The following is a 25,820-nucleotide window of genomic DNA, read 5'->3' on the forward strand; positions in this document are numbered from 1 at the left end:
GGCGCACAGGCCAGGGTCCAGATGCATGTGCACACAGGAACACTTTGTCTTACACGTGGCAGTCACAGAAGTGATGATTTCTATCCCCATCTTAGTTACCCTGCCCCCTGCAGCTGGCTAAGCCACCAAGATCCAGCCAGGGCATCCCCTTCCTGGCCTGGGGGTCAGCTCCCCATCCTGAAAAACCTGTCTGCCCCACTCCTTCAAGGCTATAGGGCCCAAGAGGCAGGTTTGACTGGATTCCCCTCCAGCCCCTCCCACCCTCAGGACAAAATCAGTCAGCCCAGGGGCAGGGCCTCACCTGCCTCCAGAAGCCCCAGCCTGCCGGCACCTGCTCCAGCTCTCAGCTCAGCATGGCATCCCTGCTGCCCATCCACACCATGCCCTTGATCCTGATTCTACTGGCTGTTCTGGCCCCAGGAACTGCAGGTCTCTGCCATCTCTGGCAGGAGTGAGGAGGAGGTTGGGGCCTGCGCATGGGGCACTGAGCCTTCCAGAGTTCTCAAAGAGGAGCCAGTCTGGATAGTTGTGGTTAGGGGCTGGTGATGGCATGGGCCAGGCTTCAGACACTGGGCTCAAGGCATATTGCTGGTCCTACTCCAGACCTACAAAGCAGAGAAGTGTGGGCAAGGATCTGAGGCTGTGGGTAGGGATAAGGCTGGGTGCTGTCAGGCTCCAGGCATCCAGGGTCTGGCAGGTGGGCCACTTGGTAAAGTGTGCACTTTCTCAGCCCAAGCCTGCCACCTGGTGGTCACACTAGCACAGGCCTGGCTGTACCACCCCCAGATTGCAAAGGACAGCCTTAGAAATGGCCCCAGGGGAGCAGGGCCAGATCCTGACTCCTGTCATTGGCCAGGAGTCAGGTTGATCCCCACCTGAGCTTCCTTTTGGCCTCCCTGCAGACTTCAACATCTCAACCCTCTCTGGTCTGCTGTCCCCTGCGCTGACGGAGAGCCTGCTGGTTGCCTTGCCACCCTGTCACCTTACAGGAGGCAATGCCACACTGATGGTCCGGCGGGCCAATGACAGCAAAGGTCGGCTACCTTTCCCAAAGCATCCCCCTAGTCCTCATCCTCTTAAAACCTCTTCCCGGGACACCCCCAGCAACCCTTCACCCACTCATGCCTTCCTGTCAACCCCTCTCCTGGGACCTCCACATTATTAAAAACCACCCCTTCTCCTCGGGGCTTCCAGAAATTTGACCTTCCCTTCCACCCCTAATTTCCTAACCAGTGGTGACGTCCAGCTTCCTGGTGCCTCCATGCCGAGGGCGCAGGGAGCTGGTGAGTGTGGTGGACAGTGGGGCTGGCTTCACAGTCACTCGGCTCAGTGCATACCAGGTGACAAACCTCGTGCCAGAAACCAAATACTAGTAGGTACCTGGTCCAGGCTGGGGGCACTTGTGGGATCGGGGTGGTGGGGATCTGGTCAGCACGGGGAGAGAGTGTGGGTAGAGCTAAAGGGTGTAAGAACTGGGCCTGTCTTGGAGGAGTGTACATATGGGAGGCTGGAGCACCTTTTCCCCTAAGTCCCAGATACTGAGTGTTCTCTCCTCTTTCCCAAACCCCACCACAAAAGCATTTCCTACCTAGTGAAGAAGGGATCATCCACTGAGTCCAGTAGAGAGATCCCAATGTCAACTCTTCCTCGTAAGTAACAGTCCTACTCCCTTTCATATCCAGGGTCCATAAAACCTTCCCTGACCCCTCCCATCTCATCCCCCAGTCTGGGTTAGGTGCACTTTCCTGTGCCCTCTTGGAACCTTTGCTTACCTCTATGCTAGCACTGAGCCCTTGAGCATGGGAACTGCCTGTTATTCATATGCTATACTATTAAACTAAAGGCTCCTCATGGGTAGGGATTGTGCACTATTAGGTCTGTACCCTCAGTAATGGACACAGGAAATGCTTCATAAAAGTTTACTTAATGGATATTTGGATGGTTGGTTGGTTGGATTGATGGTTGCTTAATGGTTCGTTAGGGATAGGATGTGAGCTTCAGGCAGGCTTGGAGCCCCTCCTGCCTACAAAGGCCTCCCCTCTGTCTCTTCTTATAGGAAGAAATATGGAGTCCATTGGGCTGGGAATGGCCCGAACAGGGGGCATGGTGGTCATCACAGTACTGCTCTCCGTTTCCATGTTCCTGCTGGTTCTGGGCCTCATCATCAGCCTGGCACTGGGTGCCCGAAAGTGAGGAGGCGCACCTGGGGCAGTGGCCTCCTCCAGGAAGTCCAGAGCACTGTCCATTTATTTCCCCAACCTTCCTCCTCCCAGGCCTCAGTTACTGGCTTCTTTGGTGCCCTTACATCTCCTTCCCAGCCCCCCAGCCCCTTCCTCCCTCTGTCCTTCTCTCTGCCCCCAATGACTCACCTTCCAACACTCCCTATTATTCCCCTCACCCCACTGCTATCGGAGTTGGCTCTCTTCCCATTTTACCACCTAATACCCTCCCCATAACAATCCACCCTTCCTTCAGCAAAGTTAAGTCCCTACAATAAAGGCTGAGGCCAGATCTGCCGTGTGTTTCTCCTCAGTGACCTTCACCATGGCTAGCACCTAAAGAATCTATGTCCAGGATGCAGGTGCTCCTGGTCCCCTCTCTGCCCCATAGCTCAGAGGTGCTTTTCCCATGAGACAGACAGGGGCCAGATGAGATAAGAACCCAGGCACAAGGGTTCTCAGCCTTGCACCTGGGCTGTGGGTTTTGCACCCTCCACAACACATAGGTTAGGGTTGGGCCACATGGCAGGCCACCCAACCAGGAGGCTGGGGGTAGGGGCAGAAGCTGGGGCCAATGGCCCTTGTGGCAGCCACGAGGCCTGAGGGCCTGGGTGTGGGTGCTTGGCAGAGTGAGGGGGGAAGTACTGGGAAAAAGAAGAGAGGCTCTGTCTGGGAAAAGACAAAGACAGGGCTACCTGAGTGAGGCCCAATGACAAGATACAAGGGAGAAGGGAAAAGATTGCCTATGGGGCTCCAGGAGGTGAGAACAGAAGTAGAAGAACTTGGCTGGAGGGGTTCAAGAATAGCCTTGGGGCGATGCCTGTGGCTCAAAGGAGTAGGGCTCTGGCCCCATATAGCAGGTTTGAGCCCAGCCCCGGCCAAAATAAAAAAGAATGTATAGCCTCGTGCAGAGAGGAAAGAAAGGGCAAGAGTGGTCACTGTCATTTACCTTTGTCCTCTCCAATATATATTCCTTGTAATGATCAGTGAACTTTGCATTGTTATTAGGGTAAAGACCAAAATCTTTAAGGTGACTTTCAAGGCCAGGCATGATCTAACCCCTAACTGTCCCACAGCTCTTGCCACCAGTTCAATATCCTTTAGCGTCAGAGCCTTTCCCCAGACCATGCCTCATGCCTTGACTGTACTTGTGTGGCCTCCCCTCCCCATTTGCAAAGTTAGCTTATTATCCCTTCTCCAGGGAAGCCTCTTTTTCTTTCTTTCTTTTTTTGAGATAGAGTCTCACATTGTCAACCCTGGGTAGAGTGCCATCATGTCATAGCTCACAGCAACCTCAAACTCTTGGGCTCAAGTGATCCTCTTGCCTCAGCCCCCCCGCGAGTTGCTAAGACTACAGGCGCTCACCACAATGCCCAATTTTTTTTTTTTTTCACAGAAAACATTTTTATTGGCCTTTTGGATAGAAACGGGAATTTATTTGCCAGGAAGGATGATCCCATCATACTTCCAGCGCATGGAACCAGCGCATGGCCTCCTCTTTGCTGATTCTGTGTTTGGCCCCAATGCAGCCTGTCCTGCGCTTCTTGTCTGCAATGCTGAAACCTGGCCTACCCAGCACCACATAGAAGTCCAGGCCATAGATACCAATGCTTGGGTCATATTTGATACCCAGATCGATGTGCTCCTGGATCCCAAAGCCAAAGTTTCCAGTATCTGAGAAGTTATTTTTTCTTAATTCATACTCTCGCACTTTCAGACCTTTCTCCAGGATTTCTTCTGCCTTAGCCCCTCTGACTGTGCAGTGGACTGCAATCTTCTCATTTCTCCTGATGCCAAAGGATCTGACAGTGTATCTAGCTTTGGAAAACACAGGGGTCTGGCCTGTGAGCTGTTTCAACACCTTGGCTGCCCGGGTCAGTCTGTCTCCACTCTCCCCTACACAGATGTTGAGGCAGAGCTTGCAGATATGAAGTTCCCGCATGGGGTTCTCCTTTTCACCTTGATCTGCCATGATAGGAAACAGGAAGAGCCATTTTTTTTTTTTTTAAGAGACAAGGTCTCAATCTTGTTCAGACTAGTCTCAAACTCCTGAGTTCAAGCAATCCACCCACCTTGGCCTCCCAGAATGCTACGATTACAGACGTAAGCCACCATGCCCGGCCCTCAGAGAGAAGTGTTTGGGCAATGGTTTGTCTCACCCTAACTGCACCAGCCTAGAGAGGTTTGGAACCCAACCTTCTCATATTGTACAAAAAGCATTAGACAGCAACCAAATTTGGTTCCTGTCTAAACCTCTTTGAAAATCCTGATGACACAGGAAAATCCTGATGTCACAACCCATATCACCTGAGCTCACAGTTTCGAGACCAACCTGAGCAAGAGGGAGACCCTGTTTCTAAAAATAGCCAGGTGTTGTGGTGGGTGCCTGTAGTCCCAGCTACTCAGGAGGCTGAGGCAAGAGAATCACTTGAGCCCAGGAGTTTGAGGTTGCTGTGAGCTATGATGCCATGGCACTCTACCAAGGGTGACATAGTGAGACTCTGTCTCAAAAAATAATAATAAAATAAAATAAAAAATAAATAAATATAGAAAAAGTGAGAGAAGATCTCTTGAGCCCAAGAGTTGGAGGTTGCTGTGAGCTATGATGCCACAGCACTCTACCCAGGGCTATAGCTTAAGCTCTGTCTCAAAAAAAAGAATGAATGATAGGAGTCAGACATTAGTATTTTTCTTCTTCTGTTTGTTTGTTTTTCTTCGGTAGAGTGCCATGACAACTTCCAACTCTTGGCTCCAGAGATCCTCTTGCCTCAGTTTTTTTTTTTTTTTGAGATAGTCTAACTATGTCACCCTCAGTAGAGTGCTATGGCATCACAGCTCACAGCAACCTCAAACTCTTGGGCTTAAGTGATTCTCTTGCCTCAGCCTCCCAAGTAGCTGAAACTACAGGAGCCCGCCACAATGCCTGGCTATTTTTAGACAAGATCTCACTCTGACTTAGGTTGGTCTCGAACTCATGAGCTCAGGTGATCCACCCACCTTGGCCTCTTAGAGTGCTGGGATTACAGGTGTGAGCCACTGAGCCTGGCTAAACACATTTTTATTATAGTAAAATAGTCATAAGATAGCCAGGCATGGTAGCACACTTTGTAGTCTCAGGTACTTAGGAGGCTGAGATGAGACGATCACTTGAGCCCAAGAGTTCAAGAGCAGCCGGGGCAATACAGTGAGATCACAGCTCTAAAATAAATAAATAAATAAGTAACTTAAAATGTACTATTTCAGCCATTTTTTAAGCAACCTATTAGAAGCATTAAGTACATTCACGCTTTTGTGCAACCATCACTTCTATCCAATTCCAGAATTTTTTCATCATTCCAAACAGAAACTCTGTACTGATTAAATAGCAACTCTCCATTACTCTCCCCACCCTAATCCTCCGTCAGTCACCACTTTACTTTCCGTCTATGCATTGGGCTATCGTAGGTACTTCACATAAGTGAAATCATACAATAGTTATCTCTCTAAGTCTGGCTTATTTTACTTAGCATAATGTCTTCAAGGTTCATCTATGTTGTACTGTGTATCAGAACTTCATTCCTTTTTAAGGTTAAATAATATTCTGATGTATTTTTTATGGTTTTATTTAAACACACATAGAATGTGCACATGAGCTGTTTATTCATTTCCTTCACTGTGCAGGCTGGCATTGGGAATGATAATGACTTTGATGAGCTGGGAAAGACCTGCACTGCTCTTTTTTTTTCCTTGTTTATTTATTTTTTTATTTCTACAGGCACCTGCCATGATGCCCAGCTATTTTTGTTGTTGGCAGTTGTCATTGTTGCTTAGCTGGCCTGGGCTGGGTTCTATCCAACCTGCCAGCCTTGGTGTATGTGCCTGGTGCCGTGACCACTGTGCTTCAGGTGCCGAGCCTGGACTGCTCTTTCCATAGTGGTTTTATGGTTCTTGGAGAAAGTGTGAACAAAATCTCTGCAGTTTTGGTGTATTTCAGCAAAACTTTCAGCTCCTTAACTTTGTGGATGAGGAAGTTCTGAAACCACCAGGCAGCATATACTTGGTTTTCTTTTTGCCTCCATAACCACTGGTAAATCTTCTTACCCTCAGAACCTGTTTTTGCCAGTTATGCTTCATTTTGACCTATCGGTCTGACTGGTGCCAGATAAACTTGGTCCTCTTTTTGATGATCTTCAGCTTCACAATGGGTCTGAATAGGAGATAGCTGCCACCTCCATAGGTATTGCCAAGGAAGAGAGCTCTGATGTATGTATTTACAACATTTTGTTTATCTATTCATCTGCTGATGAACCCTTGGGTTGTTTTTACCCTTTGATTATTGGCTACTGTGAATAACGTTGCTATTGAACATTCAGTTCTTTTGGGTATATACCCAGAAAGTAGAATTGCTAGATTATATGGTAATTCTATGTGTAATTTTTTTTTTTTTTTTTGAGATAGAGTCTCACTTTGTTGCCCTCCATACAGTGCCGTGGCGTCATAGCTCATAGCAACCTCAAATTCTTGGGCTCCAGCTGTTCTCTTGCCTCACCCTCCCAAGTAGCTGGGACTACAGGAGCACACCACAATGCACGGGTATTGTTAGAGACGGTGTCTCGTCTGGCTCAGGCTGGTCTATGTGTAATTTTTTTTGAACTGCCATGCTGTTTTCTTTGTTACTTTACTTTATTTATTTATTTATTTTGAGGCAGAGTCCTAGCTCACAGCAACCTCAAACTCCTGGGTTCAAGGGATCCTCCTGCCTCAGCCTCTCAAGCAGGTGGGACTAAAAGTGCCCACCACAACACCAACCTAATTTTTCAATTTTTAGTTGAGATGGGATCTCACTCTTGCTCAGCCTGGTCTTGAACTCCTAAGCTTAACCAATCCTCCTGCTTTGGTCTCCCAGAGTGCTAGGATTACAGGCATGAGCCTCCTCACCCTGCCCCCAGCGACATTTTCTAATAGAACAAAAATAAAATACCCATGACAAAAAAATTGAAAGAACATATATCAAAATACAGATTATAGTAGCAGTGTATGCCTGTAGTCTCAGCTACTTGGAAGGCTGGGATTGGAGGCTTCCTTCCTTTAGCCCACAAGTTCCAGACCAGACTGGGAAGCATAACAAGAACTCCACTCAGGGCGGCGCCTGTGGCTCAGTGAGTAGGGCACTGGCCCCATATACCGAGGGTGGCGGGTTCAAACCCAGCCCCGGCTGAACTGCAACCAAAAAATAGCCGGGCGTTGTGGCGGGCGCCTGTAATCCCAGCTGCTCGGGAGGCTGAGGCAGGAGAATCGCGGAAGCCCAAGAGCTAGAGGTTACTGTGAGTCCTGTGACATCATGGCACTCTACTGAAGGCGGTAAAGTGAGACTCTGTCTCTACAAAAAAAAAAAAGAACTCCACTCAAGGCCAAGCGCAATAGCTCACGCCCATAATCCCAGCACTCTGGGAGGCTGAGGCAGGCAGATTGCCTGAGCTCACAAGTTCGAGACCAGCCTGAGCAAAAGCAAGACCCTATCTCTAAAAATAGCCAGGCGTTGTGTGGGTGCCTGTAGTCCCAGCTACTTGGGAGGCTGAAGCAAGAGAATCCCTTGAGCCCAAGAGTTTGAGGTTGCTTTGAGCTATGATGCCATGGCACTCTACCAGGGGCAAGAAAGTAAGACCCTGTCTCAAAAAAAAAAAAAAAAATGCTTGTTTCCTTTATTACTGTTTCTGGAAAGGAAAGTTCTGTTAATATTGTTTAGTTTGAATATAGAATAGTTATTTTAATTAGGGCTTATTTTGAAAAATTCTGAGTTTAATTCAAATATATGCCAGCACCTTCTAAAGTAAGGTTATATTCAGAGACAGTTGTTCTGATGAGATGGCTTAGAGAAATTTCTGGAATATTCACATTCGAAGATTCCTTATTAATGAATGTCTTTGACTTAAATCTAACCAAAAACTGCAACATTATTCTTTGTACATTTTCATTATATAGTGTTAACAAGCTTAGTTGCAAACAAATAAAATACTTAAGCTAAAAAAAGCAATTGGCTTGGTGCCCATAGTTCAGTGGTTAGGGTGTGGGCTACATACACTGTGGCTGGCGGGTTGGAACACGGCCTGGGCCTGCCAAACAACAATGACAACAATAGGGCGGCACCTGTGGCTCAGTGAGTAGGGCGCCGGCCCCATATACCGAGGGTGGCGGGTTCAAACCCAGCCCCGGTCAAACTGCAACAACAAAAAAAATAGCCGGGCGTTGTGGCGGGCGCCTGTAGTCTCAGCTGCTCGGGAGGCTGAGGCAAGAGAATCACGTAAGCCCAAGAGCTGGAGGTTGCTGTGAGCCGTGTGACGCCACGGCACTCTACTGAGGGTGGTACAATGAGACTCTGTCTCTACAAAAAAAAAAAAAAAACAATAACAACAACAACAACAAAATAGTTAGGCATTATGGCAGGCACTCCCTACCTGGGAGGCTGAGGCAAGACAATCACTTAAGCCCAAGAGTTTGAGATTGCTGTGAACTGTGACGCCATGGCACTGTATGAGAGTGACATAGTGAGACCCTGTCTCAAAAAATAAAAAAATGGCTCAGCACCTGTAGCTCAAGCAGCTAAGGTGCCAGCCACATACAGCGGAGCTGGCGGGTTTGAATCCAGCCCAGGCCCACCAAACAACAATGACAACTACAACCAAATAATAGCCAGGTGTTGTGGTGGGCAGGCACCTGTAGTCCCAGCTATTTGGGAGGTTGAGGCAAGAGAATCTTGCAAACCCAAGAGAGTTGGAGGTTGCTGTGAGCTGTGACGCCACAGCACTCTACCCAGGATGATAGCTTGAAACTCTGTTACAAAAAAAAAAAAAAATTCAATCAATTAGTATCTCTGAACAATACAAAGAATAATTAATGTTTTCTTGCTTTTCCCTTTAGGCTTTCTGTATTTCCAAGTTTTCTGCATCAAATATGTATTATATTTATAATTTAAATTATCATTAAAATTATTATTATTGATATTAAAGGTAAAGTCTTAGCAAACTTTTATTTATTTCTAGAAAAATTAAAAAATGTATTTATTTATTATAAGCAAACTATTTATTGTGTTCTGATAAAACCTTAATTTATTTATTTTTGAGATAGAGTCTCACTTTGTCACCCTTGGTAGAGTGCCATGGTATTATAGCTTACAGCAACCTCAAATTCTTGGGCTCAAGCAATTTTCTTGCCTCAACCTCCCAAGTAGCTGGGACTACAGGTGCCTGCCACAACATCAGCTATTTTTTGAGACAAGGTTCCAGGCTGGTCTGGAACCCATGAGCTCAGGCAATCCACCTGCCTCAGCCACCCAAGTGCTGGAATTACAGGCGTGAGCCACCACTCCAGGAAAAAATCATATTTATTTATTTAAACAATTTTTTTTGTAGAGACAGAGTCTCACTTTATGGCCCTCGGTAGAGTGCCGTGGCCTCACACAGCTCACAGCAACCTCCAACTCCTGGGCTTAAGCGATTCTCTTGCCTCAGCCTCCCGAGTAGCTGGGACTACAGGCGCCCGCCACAACGCCCGGCTAAACTTTAGCAAATTTTAAAAAGGAAGCTGTTATGCTGGATATGGTGGCTCATACCTGTAACTTCAGGAAGCCAAGGCAGAAGGATCACTGGAGGCCAGGAGTTTGAGGCCAGCCTGGGCAACATAGCAAGACCCTGTTCCTACAAAAAAAAAATTGAAAACTACAACATTTATTTGAGGGTCCTCTATGTACTAAGTACTACTTTTAGAGTTTCTGATGTAGTAAACAAGCAAAAGGCAAAAGAATACAGGGTGGATTCTGTATAGGGTGGCTCTGATAAGTAATCTGAGGATGTCACACAAAGGAACCAGAGAGCATTACCTCTTCCACAGGGCACATATGGGGCAACTGGAGGATTATTATTAAATAATAACAACAGCCCATGCACACTGGCTCACATCTGTAATCCTAGCACTTTAGAAGGCTGAGGGTAGGAGAATTGCTTGAGCTTAGAAGTTTAAGACTAGCCTGAGCTAGAGCAAGACCCTGTCTAAAAAAATAGCCAGGCATTGTGGTGAGTGCCTGTAGTCCCAGGTATTCTGGAGGCTAAGGGAAGAGAATCACTTGAGCCCAGGAGTTTGAGGTTGCTGTGAGCTATAATGCCATGGCACTCCACTGAGGGTGACAAAGTGAGGCTCTATCTAAAAAAAAAGAAAAGCTAGGGCGGCGCCTGTGGCTCAGTGAGTAGGGCGCCAGCCCCATATGCCGAGGGTGGCGGGTTCAAACCCAGCCCCGGCCAAACTGCAACCAAAAAATAAGCCGGGCGTTGTGGCGGGCGCCTGTAGTCCCAGCTGCTCGGGAGGCTGAGGCAAGAGAATCGCGTAAGCCCAAGAGTTAAGAGGTTGCTGTGAGCCGTGTGATGCCACGGCACTCTACCCGAGGGCGGTACAGTGAGACTCTGTCTCTACAAAAAAAAAAAAGAAAAGCCCAAATAATAATAGTAATGAATTATAATCCATTCCATTAAATAAGAATACATTGAGTCCATACTTAACAACAAAGAAATAAGGGAGAAGCAAAAGCTCCTCCTTATAATAGAATGCTACCTAAATAAATTAGAAATAATGATGAATTTAGAAATATTATCATTTTCAACCAATCATAATAATGATTGATTCAGGCAGTAATCATAAATGAATGCTAGTGAGTCAAGTTTGATAAGGAACAGGATTTTAGATAATCTCAGAGTATCTCCTCACAAATTATTTACTAATTACAAAAGGGAAAAAAGATGGGCAGGTGTGGTGGCTCACACCCATAATCCTAGCACTCTGGGAGGCTAAAGAGAGGATCCCTTGAGTTCAGGAGTTAAAGACCCACTCTGAGCAAGAGCAGATTCCTATCTCTACAAAAAATAGAAAAAATTATCTGGGGATTGTGGCAGGTTCCTGTAGTCCCAGCTACTTGGGAGGCTGAGGCAAGAAGATTGGTTCAGCCTAGGAGTCAGACTCTGTCTCACAGAGTCGGGGTGGGGGAGGGTGGGAGGGGTAGGGGGGATTATCTTTATAGCAGAAAAACCTGGTGGACACCACTAAGCAAGTGATTGACATTATCATCACTAATAATACAGAGAAAAAGCAACATCATGTGCCTCTTGACATGTATTAAGAAAAGAAAAACTGGGCCAGTGCCTATGGCTCAGTGGGTAGGGGTGCTGGCCCCAGATACCAAGGGTGGCGGGTTCAAACCCGGCCCTGTCCAAACTGCAGCAAAAAAATAGCCGGGCGTTGTGGCGGGCGCCTGTAGTCCCAGCTACTCGGGAGGCTGAGGCAAGAGAATCACCTAAGCCTAGGAGTTGGAGGTTGCTATGAGCTGTGTGACGCCATGGCACTCTACCCAGGGGCGATAAACTGAGACTCTGTCTCTACAAAAAAAAAAAAAAAAAGAAAAGAAAAGAAAAACTGAGGCAGCGCCTGTGGCTCAAAGGGGTAGAGCGCCAGCTCCATAAGCCAGAGGTGGCAGGTTCAAACCCAGCCCAACTGCAAAAAAAGAAAGAAAAGAAGGAAAGGAAGGAAAGCAAGGGAAAAAAGGAAAGGGAAGAAAAGAAAGAAAGAAAGGGAAGAAGGAAAGGAAAGGAAAGGAAAAAGAAAAGGAAAGGAAAGGAAGACTGGCTTGGTGTCTGTAGCTCAGCAGCTAGGGCGCCGGCCATTTACACCGGGGCTGGTGGGTTCAAAACCGGCAGAGGCCTGCCAAACAACAATGACAACTACAACAACAACAACAAAAATAGCTGGGTGTTGGGCGGCACCTGTGGCTCAAAGGGGTAGGGTGCTGACCCCATATGCCGGAGGTGGTGGGTTCAAACCCAGCCCCGGCCAAAAACTGAAAAAAAAAAAAAAAATAGCTGGGTGTTGTGGCAGATGCCCATAGTCCCAGCTACCTCGGAGGCTGAGGCAAGAGAATAGCTTAAGCCCAGGAGTTTGAGGTTGTGACGCCACAGCACTCCACTGAGGGCTACAAAGTGAGACTCTTATCTCAAAAAAAAAAAAAAGAAAAGAAAAACATCACTTCTATGGTATTCTTGCCAAAAATGCATAAACTAACTGTATGAGGAGACACAAGCCGAACCCAAACTGAGTGCCTTTCTACAAAATAAGTGGCTCCTATTCTTCAAAAATGCCAATATTGCATTCTGGTGGCTGAGGCCAGTCTCTATAAATAGTCAGGCGTTGTGGTGGGCGCTGTAGTCCCAGCTACTTGGGACTGAGGCAAGAGGATCACTTGAGCCCAGGAGTTTGCGGTTGCTGTGCCCTGACACCACTGGCACTCTACCAAGGGTGACAAAGTCAGACTCTGTCTCAAAAAAAAAAGTCAATGTCATCAAAAGAAAAGGAAAGAAGATTAAAAGAAAAAGTCGATGTCCATGTTATAAAAGATTATAAAAGCAGAGAGACTTCTCCAGATTAATGGATATTAAAGAGACATGGATAGTAACTGTACTACACGATCCTTAAGGGAATCATAGATGAGAAAAAAATTAAATAAATGATATTATTGGGACAACTGATGAAATTCAAATAAGATCTTTATAGTGAATATTGATGTATGTTGAATCAATGTTACATTTTCTGATTTTTATAAGTTTCTGATTTCTGATTTTCTGGTCATGTAAGCCAGTATCCTTGTTTTTAGGAAATACCAAATTACTTCTGGATCGAGGCACAGGATGTCTGCGAATTACTCTCAGATAGTTTGGGAAAAAAATAATACGTGTATTATACTATGTATTATATATGGAGAGAAAAATATAAATATTTTAAAATTTTCTTAATTGGTGTAATGGTGACTCTGGGTGAAAAGGTATTACAGGAATTTTTTTATAGCTTTCTAGGTATTTATCTGTAAATTAGAAATTATTAAAAGCAGAATTTAAAAAATTAAGTCACCATTCAATCTAATGCATCTCCACCATCTACGGCCGATGTGATCTCGGATAACCAATAAAACCTTTTAGAACTTACAGAAAACAGCTCTTAATATTCTCATGGGATCATAGTTTGTTCCAAATAAGAGTTTTGTGCAAATGTAGAGAGAGCAGACAGTCTGGGATACCTCCCTTCTGAGCCCCCAAGGTCCTCAAATCCCGAAATACAAGGGCAGGGGTCGAGGAAAGACGTGTCCGGCAGAGTCTAGACACGATTCAAGGCGTCAAATGGGACCCTCCACACCTGCGCTGCGCCCGACCTAATTCAATCAGAGCCGGCTCATTTGAGGAAGTACGTCCAGGCCTAACCTTAGTCTCCCGCCTCTCCCACCCCGCGCGGGTCTCTCTCTCCTTTCGCTGAAGGTGGACCTCAAACTCGAACGTCTCGACTTCTGGGACAGCCTTCATGGCCAGGTCCCGGGATTGCTGGACTGGGACATGGGGAACGAGTCCTTTCTGGCCTTCACCACCGCGCACCTTCCCTTAGCGGAGCAGAACCGTGAGTGCCCCGGGTGGGCGCGGTGGGTGGGGGAGGGGCGTGTCGGCGGCCGGGGCGGGGCTCGCGGGAGCCTGGGCCAGGGTGCCCCCCACCCCCGGCCTTCACCCCGGCTGCTGGGGTGGGCGGCTTCGGGGCCTCCCCCCCAGACCCTCCTTGTGCTGATTTCCCGGAGCTCCCCTCCCCCCACCCACTCGCGGACTCCTGGCGGGAGGAGTGGTTGGTTCCTGCCTCGACTGGAAGCCCCCCGAGGGCAAAGGTCTCACCCCCAAATCCGAGCCTTTCAATCTAACCAACCGGAGCCACAGTTGCTCGCTCCAAGAATGTTCTAGGCCTCTTCCAGGCCTTTTCTCTTCCGTGCTTATCGCCATTTGCCATACTACGTATTTTAGTTATTTTTGTCTCTTTAAAAAAATGTTTCTCGGATTTGTTCCTGGCCGTATCCTCACCTCTTCTCCGCTGCCCGACACAGACACAGACGTGCTGGAGGTTTGCTGAATGGGAAACTGACCATCGCGAGGGTCTTTTAAATTTTGTTTTTTCTTTCAGACTTAAGGTGTCGAGAGCTGAGGTAGTAATTACCCCTCCATTCATGGTAGTTTTGCCATCTGCTCTGGCAAGGTCCTTGGTAATATTAACTCTAGTCATTTTCCCCCTTCAACCTCCACCCCATTACTCCGTTACCTCGGCTGCCGGGGTGGGCGGCAGTCATTGTTTTTGAGAGCTATTGTTTTGGTGTTGCTAAAGGCCATCTGGTTCATTATTTCTGACTTGTGTAGTCTTCCATCATCTACATATATTGTCTTTTACCTTTACCTTTTCTTATATCTAGATTGCCTCCAGCTCTTTGCCACCATTATTAATGGTAATGAACATACTCATTCATTCAAGAAATAGGTATGAGCACCTCCAGTTGGCCCAGCGTTGTTCTAGACACCATCTGCAGTGAACTGAACAGACATGGCTTCATGGAGTTTATGGTCTACCAGAGGAAGTCAGATAATCTACATGATAAATGAGTAGATTGTATAGTGTGTTGTAAGGTGATAACACATGATGGTGGAAAAGAACTGGATCAGGAATAGGGGAAGGAGGTGGTGGCAGCTATAGTTTTAAATAGGCTGTTCATGTTGAACTTGGTAGGGAACATAGTATTTAAGCAAAAAGTTGAATGAGGGGAGGGAGTGAGCCTAGAAGATATTTGGAGGGAAAGTTCTCCAGGCAGAAGGAACAGTCCTCAAGAAAGAAGGTGTTAGGCCAAAGGGGTGGCTCACGCCTGTAATCCTAGCACTCTAGGAGGCCAGGGCCAGTGGATTGCCTGAACTCAGGAGTTGAAGATCAGCCTGAGCAAAGTGAGACCCCATCTCTATAAATAGCTGGGCGTTGTGGTGGATGCCTGTAGTCGCAGCTACTTGGGAGGCTGAGGCAAGAGGATCACTTGAGCCCAAGAGTTGGAGGTTGCTGTGAGCTATGATGCCATGGCAGTCTATCAGGGGCGACAAAGTGAGACTGTCTAAAAAAAAAGGGGGGGGGAGGATGGGTGGAGAGAGGGTAATTGGTGGGACCACACCTACGGTACACCTTACAAGGATACATGTGAAATTTACTAGGTGTAGAATATAAATCTCTAAACACAATAACTAAGAAAATGCCTTGAAGGCTATGTTAACCTGTTTGATGAAAATATTTCAAATTGGGGTAACACCTGTGGCTCATAGAAGTAGGGCACTCACCCCACATGCCAGAGATAGCGGGTTCAAACCCAGCCCTGGCCAAAAGCTGCAACAACAAAAAAAAAATTTCAAATTGTATATAAAACCAGCACATTGTACACCATGCTTGCATTAATGTACACAGCTATGATTTAATAAAAAGAAAAAGAAATTAAATTTAAAAAAGAGAGAACGTGTCTGGGGTATCTGAGTAATAGTAAAGCAGCTATCATCAAGGGTGGATTACAGTAAATAAATAAGAGAGCTAGGAAAGGTGTGGACAAGAGCAGGAATTCCTTGTCTTCTACTTTAAGGACTTTTGGGTTGACTTTAAATAAAATGAGGCATGGTTGTAAAGTTTCGAGCAGAGGAGTGACATCATCTCAGGGCCTACGTCCTGAGTGTATGATCTACAAAGTTCCATAGGTGCCTGTGTTTGAGTTAATGCTCTGCTATGGCTGTCTTAACAATGAAATTTTTCCAATCTTTTTTTTTTTTGTGGTTTTTGGCCAGGGCTAGGTTTGAACCCACCACCTCTGGCATATGGGACCAGCGCCCTACTCCTTGAGCCACAGGCACCGCCCTTAACAATGAAATTTTAAACAATTTTTGAACATGGAACCCCCATGTTTTCTGCCCTAGGCCCTACAAATTATGTGGCTGTTGTGTTGAAGGTACACTGTAGATGTAGAGAGATGAGGAGATTTAGACCAGATAAGAGACAATAGACTAGGGCGGCGCCTGTGGCTCAGTGGGCAGGGTGCCAGCCCCATATACCGAGGGTGGTGGGTTCAAACCCCGCCCTGGCCACTGCAACAAAAAATAGCCAGGCATTGTGGTGGGCACCTGTAGTCCCAGCTACTTGGGAGGCTGAGGCAAGGGAATCGCCCAAGCCCAGGAGTTGGAGGTTGCTGTGAGCTGTGTGACACCACAGCACTCTACCCAGGGCGATAAATTGAGACTCTGTCTCTACAAAACAAAAAAGAAAAAAGAAAGTGTTTCATGGATGGAGTGGTCAGGTGAGCAGCATGTGATTGGATTTTTAGCAAAGCAGAGATGGTGAGTGGTTTTGTTGCAGTGGTAGAATTAGAAGCCTGATAGGGGGGTTAAGAATGGAAGAAAGGGAAGTAGAGACGATGTACAGGCAGGTCCAAGGTTATAGTGAGATAGGTTCTGTAGGTTTGTTCTTAAGTTGAATTTGTACATACACAGGTACATTTACTAATTACCTCCAGTTGTCTTGGTTTGTAAGTGTGAGTCATATGCCAATTGGATGTTTGTAACATGGGGGCTGCTGGTGATCCTTTCTCAAGGAGATTTTCCTCAAGAGTAGCAGTAATAGGAGTGGTCTGATGCAGAACGTGGCGGCAAATAAGTTTCTGTGATGAGCAAGTTAACAGTGTGTCTGAATGCTGATGGGAATGATCCCATAATGACAAAAATTGATGACACAGGAGAGGGGAAGATTGTAGAACAGACAGGTGGTGGTGCATTTTTATGTGGTGCATAAATGAGGTTATGGAGAGGTTGAGTTTATTTTTTTTTTTATTTTTTTGTAGAGACAGAGTCTCACCTTATCGCCCTCAGTAGAGTGCCGTGGCGTCACACAGCTCACAGCAACCTCCAAATCCTTGGGCTTAGGCGATTCTCCTGCCTCAGCCTCCCGAGTAGCTGGGACTACAGGCACCCGCCACAACGCCCGGCTATTTTTTTGTTGCAGTTTGGCCGGGGCTGGGTTTGAACCCGCCACCCTCAGCATATGGGGCCGGCGCCCTACCCGCTGAGCCACAGGCGCCACCTGAGAGGTTGAGTTTATTGGTTTAGGTTATGACTGAGGAATTGTCTAAAGCAGGGTGGAAGGCAAAATCTTTGGAGAAGAGTTCAAGAAATAACCAAGATATAAGGCAGGAGAAGTGCTGAAGAGAGTGACACAGTAAGCTAAATGAGGGGGAGTGAATATTACTATCAGTAAATGACAGTAATAATGAAGACTGATTAGTATATGAGCTCCTAAATTAATTTAGATAGGCACACCTAGGAGTAGCTGGTAAGATGTGGTGAATTTTTGTCTTGCCTGATGGCTTTTCACAGTGGCTGTATACTCTGTGATACTCAGACATAACTACAGGATAAGAGGGGATTCTGGCTCACACCTGTAATTGCAGCACTCTCGGGAGCCCGAGGCAGGTGAATTGCCTGAGTTCAGGAGATTGAGACCAGCCTGAGCAAGAATATCTGGGTCTCTAAAAATAACTGGGCTTTGTGGCAGGTGCCTGTATTCCCAGCTATTCAGGATGCTAAGGCAAGGAAATCACTTGAGCCCAAGAGTTTGAGGTTGCTGTGAGTTATGATGTCACATCACTCTACCCAGGGTGACAAAGTGGGACTTTGTCTAAAAAAAAAAAAAAAGAAAGGAATTAGATTCTATTTCCTCGCTCATCTTTCTCAACACTTGGTATCATCTGTCTTTGTAATTCTTGTCTATTTGATTGATGCGAAGTGTTATCTCCTTATTTTATGTGCTTTTCCTATTAAGGCTAAGCATCTTTATCCCTTCTTGGCCTTTTGGCCAAGATCAAGTGTAGCATCTTATTAGACTTTCACATGTTCCTTCCTTCTGAAAGCTGATTCGTATGTTTTGTGCATTTGTAAGTTTGTGTTGACCTTTTATTTACTGATTTGTGGACTTTCTGTATATTAGAATGGAGAACCTTGAGATAATTATTTTTTCTGGCTTATTTTTATTTTTTGCTTATGGTGATTTTTTACTGTGTAGAACCTTTCATTTCTATATATTATAACATGTGCATAACATTTAGGGATTAATTTAAGGGTGATTGGCATCTTTCAAATATGTATTATGTCTTTGTTCAAATCCTCTGTGATTTTTTTCTTTCTTTTTTTGTCTTCCTAACGAGTATAACCAGGAATTATGTTCTTAAGTGGTGGTTACCTTTTTTTCCCTATAAAGGTCTAGTTCATTCTTTCATCAGTTAAATCCTAGATACTTCATAATTTTGATTACTATTGTAAATAGTATAAAATATATATATGTGTATATTTGAGACAGAGTCTCACTATGTCACCCTCATGGAGTGCCATGGCATCACAGCTGACAGCAACCTCAAACTCTTGGGCTTAAGCAATTCTCTTGCCTCAGCCTCCCAAGTAGCTGGGACTACAGACACCTGCCACAACACCCAGCTGTTTTTTTGTTTTTTTTTTTTTTAATTTCAGCTTGCTTGTTCATTCTTCTTCGTTTGAAGTACTCTTTTTTTGTTCTTCATTTTCTTCTTCCTCTGGTGATGCTCTGTCCCCTTGCCTCCCCAGTAGCTGGGATTACAGACGCCCACCACAACATCCAGCTGTTCTTGATGTTAGTAGAGACGGGTCTTACTCTGGCTCACTGCTGCTCATACTGGTCTCGAACCTCTGAGCTCAGGCAATCCACCCGCCTCGGCCTCCCACAGCACTGGGACTATAGACGTGAGCCACCATGCCAGGCCCTGGCTGTTTTTTTGTTGCAGGTGCCATTGTTGCTTAGCAGGCCTGGGTTGGATTCGAACCCACCTGCCTCAGTGTATTTGGCTGGCACCCTAACCACTGAGCTATGGGTGGAGTATATTTTTTCTTTTTGAAGGGGGACTTTGTCACCATTGGTAGAGTGCCATGGCATCACAGCTCACAGCAACCTCCAACTCTTGGGCTTAGGGGATTCTCTTGCCTCAGCCTCCTGAGTAGCTGGGACTATAGGCGCCCACCACAACACCCGGCTATTTTTTCTTGCAGTCTTGCTAGGGCTGGGTTTGAACCTGCCACCCTTGGTATATGGGGCCAGCACCCTACCCACTGAGCGACAGGCGCTAACTGTCAAGAGTATATTTTTAATACCATGGAATATTATGCAGCCTGAAAGAAATATGGAGACTTTACCTCTTTCATGCTTACATGGATGGAGCTGGAACATATTCTTCTTAGCAAAGTATCTCAAGAATGGAAGAAAACGTATCCAATGTACTCAGCCCTACTATGAAGCTAATTTATAGCTTTCATATGAAGGCTATAACCCAATTATAGCACAAGAATATGGGGAAAGGGCCAAGGGAGGGGAAGGGAGGGGGGAAGTCGGGGTGGAGGGAGGGTAATGTGTGGGGCCACACCTACAGTGCATCTTAGAATGGGTACAGGCAAAACTTACTAAATGCAGAATAAAAATGTCTACATACAATAACTAAGAAAATGCCATGAAGGTAAAGTTGAACAGTTTGATGAGAATATTTCAGATTGTATATGAAACCAGCACATTGTACCCCTTGACTGCACAAATGTACACAGCTATGATTTAACAATGAAAAAATAAATAATAAAAAAAGAGAGAGAAATTAAAAAAAAATAAATAAAAAATAAACATTATTTATTTTTTTTATTTTATTTTTTTTTTTTTGGTTTTTGGCTGGGGCTGGGTTTGAACCCAGCACCTCCAGCATATGGGACCGGCGCCCTACCCCTTGAGCCACAGGCGCCGCCCAACATTCTTCATTTTTAATGCTGGTATAAAATAGCAGTGTTGATTAGTTTTGGGGTTTTTTTTTTGTTTTTTTTTTTAGAGACAGTCTCACTGTACTGCCCTTGGGTAGAGTGCCATGACGTCACACAGCTCACAGCAACCTCCAACTTCTGGGCTTAAGCGATTCTCTTGCCTCAGCCTCCCGAGCAGCTGGGACCACAGGCACCCACCACAACGCCCGACTATTTTTTTGTTGCAGTTTGGCCGGGGCTGGGTTTGAACCCGCCACCCTCGGCATATGGGGCCAGCGCCCTACTCACTGAGCAACAGGCGCCGCCCGGTTTATTTTATTTTATTTTATTTTTTTGAGATAGAGTCTCACTTTGTCACACTTAGTAGAGTGCATGGCATCCTAGCTCACAGCAACCTCAAACTCTTGGGCTTGAGCATTCCTCTTGCCTCAGCCTTCCGAGTAGCTGGGACTACAGGCACTCGCCACAACACCTGGGTTTGTTTGTTTTTTTCAGTAGTGACACAGTCTTAGCTCTTACTCAGGCTGGTCTCAAACTCCTGAGCTCAGGCAATCCACCGGCCTTGGCCTCCCAGAGTGCTAGGATTACAGGCGTTGTGCCTGGCTGATTAGTATGTTCTTATATCCAACAAACTTGATATATTCTTACTGGTTCTGATAATCTTTGTAATGATTTAGCATGATTCTATGTTAATCATTTTTTTTTTTCCTTACAAGTAATGATAGTTTTGCCTTTCTCATCTTTTCTACTTTTTCCTTTATCTAGTTCTCTGTTAAACATTAGCAACATATAGGTGGCGCCTGTGGCTCAGTGAGTAGGGTGCCGGCCCCATATACCGAGGGTGGCGGGTTCAAACCCAGCCCCTGCTGAACTGCAACCAAAAAATAGCCGGGCGTTGTGGCGGGCTCCTGTAATCCCAGCTGCTCGGGAGGCGGAGGCAGGAGAATCACGAAAGCCCAAGAGCTGGAGGTTGCTGTGAGTCCTGTGACATCATGGCACTCTACCAAGGGTGGTAAAGTGAGACTCTGTCTCTACAAAACAAAACAAAAACAAAAAAAAACATTAGCAACATAATGCGGCGTCCTTTCTAATTACTAAGCTCTTCAAAAAGAAAAAAGCAAGGAAATAAAAAGAAAAAAACGTATACTATTTCCCAAACAAAAAATTATAGATTCATCTATCTGTAATCTGATGACACTCGACGGGGACAGTGAGAGGAAAAAATGGTTTCTGCCTCAAAATAGCCAAGGGGAAGGTGGTGTCATCTGCTAAGCCAGTAGGAAGAGCAAGAAAATGGATCTGGTTTTAGAAATGTTGAGTTTGAAGTGCCTGTGCGTTACTCAAGTAAAGATGACTAGTTCTACTTAAGGGGAAGCAAAGACATCTAGGCTTAGAAGTAAAGATTTGAGCCTTGAATTATAGTCAGTGAAGCCACAGGTATGCATGAGATTGTTCAGGGACGATACATATGGTGTGAGAGGAAAAGAATGCAGAGGATGAGGGCGTAGGAGGGGAAAACCAGGAGAATGTGATATCATAACCCCTAGCCAGGGCCCACAATCTTTTTCCAGAGAAGCCTCAAGGCCCAGGACCCGAGGGTCACAATGAAAATCCTAGGATGTTTTGACTGTCTTCTATCTTTTTGCCAGTTGCAAGATATAAACTCCGAATAGTTGATCCACCAAAATTACCCCTAGAAAAAAAAGCCAACGCTGATAAAGATGGTGAGTAGTGAGTTCTCCCACATGGCTCTGTGCCCTGGGCTGAATACCAGGGACACTCAAAGCCGGTGTGCTACGGCACACAATCTACTTTTGTTCTGCACAGGTCCAGAAATTGAGCCCAATATGTGGATGTGGGTAAACCCTAACATCGTGTTTCCCCCTGGAAAGCTGGAGGTCCCAGAATCTAGTAAGAGGGAGGATCTAGCAAGTGCCTCCCCCTCCCTTCAGCTGCCTAACAAGAAGGAAGATGCCGATGGCTTAGAGGCCACAGGGGTGGAATTGCTACCGCTTTCTTCCAGCGAGCAGTCTCCCCCTCAGAAGCAGTTTGCCTCTCCCCGCAACAACCTGGAGGTATGAATTTGTGGGGTTGTAAGCTGTATTTGGACAGCAGATGGGGTGGGCATGGGGAAGCTACATAGGAGTTCTGTTTTCTTAGGGGTAGCAAAAGGTTAATGAGTTTAGAAATCACCTACATCCTTGGGTTGGGGAAAAGCCCAGATGATGGCCCTAGACCATTACCCCTTCCTGCCATGGTACCCTGGAGTAGAGGCCGAGGAGTCAGGACCAGTTCCTACTCTGTGCTCCTCTAGCTCACAGAAGAGGAGGCTGAGGACCAGGATGACGGCTCCTCTGTGGCTCTCCCGTCCCCTCACAAAAGGGCCCCCCTCCAGAGTCGGAGGCTTCGGCAAACCAACAGCCAGGCGGGGATGCTCTGGTCCCGGCCCCCTCTCAATTACTTCCACCTAATTGCCCTGGCATTAAGAAACAGTTCCCCCTGTGGCCTCAACGTACAGCAGATCTACAGTTTCACTCGGTATGTGCCGGGGGCCCTGTGAGGAGGGAGAAGGGAGGGGGCCAGGGCCCTGGGTCTGATGCCTTCCAATCTGTCCCAGGCCCTGGGCTGCTAACTCAGTTTCCCCCTCTGGAAGGATGAGTGCATTCCCAGTTCTGTGTTTCCCGGGTGCACATGTGCCGACCTATGTACAGGGATATACCCACTCCCACCCCTGTTCACATCTAAAAACTCCATCCTGTTGTATGGCTTAGTTTTCTTTGTCAGGTTAACAGTTTCTTCCAACATTCCTCTCAAGATTAACCAGTATAAAATCTGGTTTCCCACCTGCTTCTGCTAGGGCTAGACTCCCTGGCACGGCTCCCTGTATCCCCAGGGGCCAGCAGAGCCCAATTGAGAAGAAATTTATCCTTAGCTCTGATAGTCCTCTACACACAAGTGTAATGGAATGCTCAGACCCTTCCCCAGTGATGAGAAGAACCCACTGTCTCACAATGTCAGTTGCCAAGTGATGTCCCGTCTTCACTAGGATTCCTCTTACAGCACCTGGTTGGCCTGATTCTGCTTCGCTCATCCTGTGACCCAAGTCCCAAATCCTCAGAGGGAGGGAGAGAAATGGGGCTGGGGGCAAAGAACTGGGCTTAAAAGGAGAGGAGTCACACATGAACAGCGCCCCAGGTGGTTTTGCCACCTGTTCAGTCAGCAAAGATCCCAGGCCTACTTGTCATTATCCACCTTGAGAGAAGGGCGGAGGCTCCTGGCCCCTGGAGAAGAACAGAACATGCCTAAGGTTAGGGCATCCCCCAAGGAAACCATGCTTTCCTTATCTTTCTTCCCTGCTATCCACAGACAACACTTCCCCTTTTTCCGGACGGCTCCAGAAGGCTGGAAGAACACCATCCGTCACAATCTCTGCTTCCGAGACAGTTTTGAGAAAGTGCCAGTCAATTTGCAAGGTGGGGCCAAAACACGGCCTCGCTCCTGTCTCTGGAAGTTGACTGAGGAGGGACATCGCCGCTTCGAGGAGGAGGCCCGAGCCTTGGCCTCCACTCGGCTGGAAAGTATCCAGCAATGCATGAGCCAGCCAGGTGTGAGGCCTTGCTGTGTGTGGGCCTGAGGGGAGGGGACCTGAGGATTCTCACCCAAGGCTGAATGTACAAGCGGATTTCACACCATGGGGGGCATCTTGTGTAGGAAGCAGGGAGAACAGCAGTGGTCTGAGACCCTTGGGTGATGCCGGCCTGAGGTGAGACCTCCCCCACAAGCACAGGACTTTGATGTACAAGGAATTGATGGGGAAACAACTGAGGTGCAACTGGTCCTCCTCACAGCCCAGAAGCCTAGGGACTGGTGACCAACAGTGTGAAAAGCACAATAGCAGAGGTTGTGTGCAAAGGGGACTTTGTCTTTCTCTGGAGCGGTTCAGGGAGGCTTCAGAGAAGTGGTGGCATTTGAGCCTTGATTGAGAAATAGTTCACCTGCTATGAGAGGGCATTCAGGCTTAGGGAACAACAGGTGTGAAGCACACTCCTTTTGACTCTCTCCCTTTCTTACAGATGTGATGCCCTTCCTCTTTGACCTTTAACTCCAAGAAGCAACAGTTAGCCCATGCCTTATTAAAGTTACTCTCAGCAGCCTTGTGTGTGTATATGTGTGGGGGATGGGGGAGTCTCTGAGGATGAGGTTAAAGGTGGAGGTGGAGTTCAAGGGTGAAAGTGGGATGCCCTCAGAGCTGATAGGTGCTCTGGAGGCAGTGGGGCAGTTTTCCTTGGTATGCAGCAAAGGGAGTCCATTATTTCCTTTCCTCAAAGGAGAGAAATATCTAGCCCTCTTCAAGATTCTGGACATATTTCCTTTTTTCTGGGTTATGAAGATGATCTAGGGAGATGTCAGCTATAGCAGCCAGCCTTGCAAGCACCACCTATCTACTTATTTAACTGACATTCCTTAAGTGGCTACACAATGCAGGTCCTGCCTAGGGACCAGGGCAGTTTCCTCCCTCCACTGTGGTAGTGAGGGTGTGTGCTAAGGGAGCAGAGAGGGGATGGCAGTTTTTTTTTTTTGAGACAGAGCCTCAAGCTGTCACCCTGGATAGAGTGCTGTGGCATCATAGCTCACGGCAACCTCCAACTCCTGGGCTCAAGTGAGTCTCCTGCCTCTGCCTCCCAAGTAGCTGGGACTACAGGCGCCCGCCACAATGCCTGGCAATAGTTGGTAATAGTTTGGTTGCAGCCATCATTGTTGTTTGGTGGGCCCAGGCTGGATCTGGACCCACCAGCTCAGGTGTATGTGGCTGGTGCCTTAGCCGCTTGAGCCACAGGCGCCGAGCCCTATTTTTCTTTTTTAAGCTTACAGTTGGTAATTTTTATTTCACTTTATATATTTTTTAAACCATAGACTTCTTTTATTTTTATTTTTTTTAATTTATCTATTTATTGCAGTTTTTGGCCAGGGCAGGCTTGGCTTGAACCCACCACCTCCCGTATATGGAGCCAGCGCCCTACTCCTTGAGCCACAGGCACCACCCCTTTATTTCACTTTATTGAGAATTTCCAATGCATCCAGAGTAGAATATAGTGACCCCTACATAATGCGTCATCCAGCTTCATCCCCTCATGGGTAATTTTCCCTTCTCTGGATCATTTGAAGCAATTTCTAGACATCATTTTTTTTCTCTAAAAAGGACTCTTTAAACGTATTATCATCACATCTAAAGATTACCGGTCAAATTTTCCCTATTTTTTGTTAGCTGAAATACTTATATAGAAAAGTCTTCCCCTCGGTGGTGCCTGTAGCTCAACAGGGTAGGGGTGGGTTCAAGCCCAACCCTGGCCAAAAACCACCAAAAAAAAAAAAAAACAAAGTCTTCCTCTCATCCTTAGTTATCCTGAGGTACAGTTTATATAATTAAGGTCAGAGCAATCAATTTCTTTCCTTGATGTACTAATTTTTTTGTTTGTTTGAGATAGAGTCTCACTTTGTAACCTCCATAGAGTGCCTCGGTGTCACGTCATAGTTCACAGCAACCTCAAACTCTGGGCTCAAGAGAGCCTTTCTCCTCAGCCTCCAGAGTAGCTGGGACTACAGGTGCCCACCTGCCATAACACCCGGCTATATTTTTAGAGATGGGGATCTCATGCTCTTACTCAGGCCAGTCTCTTAATACCTGGCCCCAGGCAATCCACCCACCTCAGCCTCCCCAGAGTGCCAGGATTACAGGCGTGAACCACTGCAACTGGCTGATGTATTGGTTTTGTTTTGTTGTTTTTTTGAGACAGAGTCTCAAGCTGTCACCCTGAGTAGAGTGCCTGTGTAGAGTGCTGTGGCATCGCAGCATTGGGAGGCGCACCACCTCCAGCTTGGGCTTGAGCGATTCTCT

The 25,820-nt window shown here is 46.6% G+C and overlaps 3 protein-coding genes and 1 pseudogene across 3 annotated transcripts; 3 read left to right on the top strand and 1 right to left on the bottom strand.

Annotated features, from left to right (window-relative positions):
• The first annotated feature begins 320 nt into the window (after positions 1 to 320).
• Positions 321 to 2,504, top strand: UPK2 (uroplakin 2). Its single transcript, XM_053595395.1, has 5 exons — positions 321 to 429; positions 903 to 1,034; positions 1,234 to 1,372; positions 1,579 to 1,649; positions 2,057 to 2,504. The coding sequence occupies exons 1-5, from the start codon at positions 354 to 356 to the stop codon at positions 2,191 to 2,193; spliced, it is 555 nt and encodes a 184-aa protein (XP_053451370.1). The 5' UTR covers positions 321 to 353; the 3' UTR covers positions 2,194 to 2,504.
• A 1,150-nt stretch (positions 2,505 to 3,654) lies between these two features.
• Positions 3,655 to 4,191, bottom strand: LOC128588197 (60S ribosomal protein L11-like). Its single transcript, XM_053594854.1, has one exon. The coding sequence runs from the start codon at positions 4,189 to 4,191 to the stop codon at positions 3,679 to 3,681; it is 513 nt and encodes a 170-aa protein (XP_053450829.1). The 3' UTR covers positions 3,655 to 3,678.
• A 9,345-nt stretch (positions 4,192 to 13,536) lies between these two features.
• On the top strand, positions 13,537 to 24,072 carry FOXR1 (forkhead box R1). The gene is made up of 6 exons (XM_053595084.1): positions 13,537 to 13,676; positions 21,574 to 21,648; positions 21,752 to 21,999; positions 22,239 to 22,462; positions 23,291 to 23,529; positions 23,998 to 24,072. Exons 1-6 carry the CDS (start codon positions 13,616 to 13,618, stop codon positions 24,024 to 24,026), a joined length of 876 nt encoding a protein of 291 aa, XP_053451059.1. The 5' UTR covers positions 13,537 to 13,615; the 3' UTR covers positions 24,027 to 24,072.
• LOC128589275 (uncharacterized) lies at positions 17,935 to 18,100 on the top strand (annotated as a pseudogene).
• Positions 24,073 to 25,820: the final 1,748 nt, after the last annotated feature.

The sequence above is a fragment of the Nycticebus coucang genome, chromosome 6, assembly GCF_027406575.1.
Source record: "Nycticebus coucang isolate mNycCou1 chromosome 6, mNycCou1.pri, whole genome shotgun sequence".
NCBI lineage: Eukaryota > Metazoa > Chordata > Mammalia > Primates > Lorisidae > Nycticebus > Nycticebus coucang.

What these genes read in the sequence shown, in the direction of transcription:
- LOC128588197 (XM_053594854.1), bottom strand. Translation starts at nt 4,191, where the DNA reads ATGGCAGATCAAGGTGAAAAGGAGAACCCCATGCGGGAACTTCATATC.
- UPK2 (XM_053595395.1), top strand. Translation starts at nt 354, where the DNA reads ATGGCATCCCTGCTGCCCATCCACACCATGCCCTTGATCCTGATTCTA. An exon ending in TCTGGCCCCAGGAACTGCAG is followed by an intron (nt 430 to 902) that starts GTCTCTGCCATC and finishes GCCTCCCTGCAG; the next exon opens with ACTTCAACATCTCAACCCTC. An exon ending in CCCAATGTCAACTCTTCCTC is followed by an intron (nt 1,650 to 2,056) that starts GTAAGTAACAGT and finishes CTCTTCTTATAG; the next exon opens with GAAGAAATATGGAGTCCATT.
- FOXR1 (XM_053595084.1), top strand. Translation starts at nt 13,616, where the DNA reads ATGGGGAACGAGTCCTTTCTGGCCTTCACCACCGCGCACCTTCCCTTA. An exon ending in CTCCCCGCAACAACCTGGAG is followed by an intron (nt 22,000 to 22,238) that starts GTATGAATTTGT and finishes GTGCTCCTCTAG; the next exon opens with CTCACAGAAGAGGAGGCTGA. An exon ending in GCAATGCATGAGCCAGCCAG is followed by an intron (nt 23,530 to 23,997) that starts GTGTGAGGCCTT and finishes CCTTTCTTACAG; the next exon opens with ATGTGATGCCCTTCCTCTTT.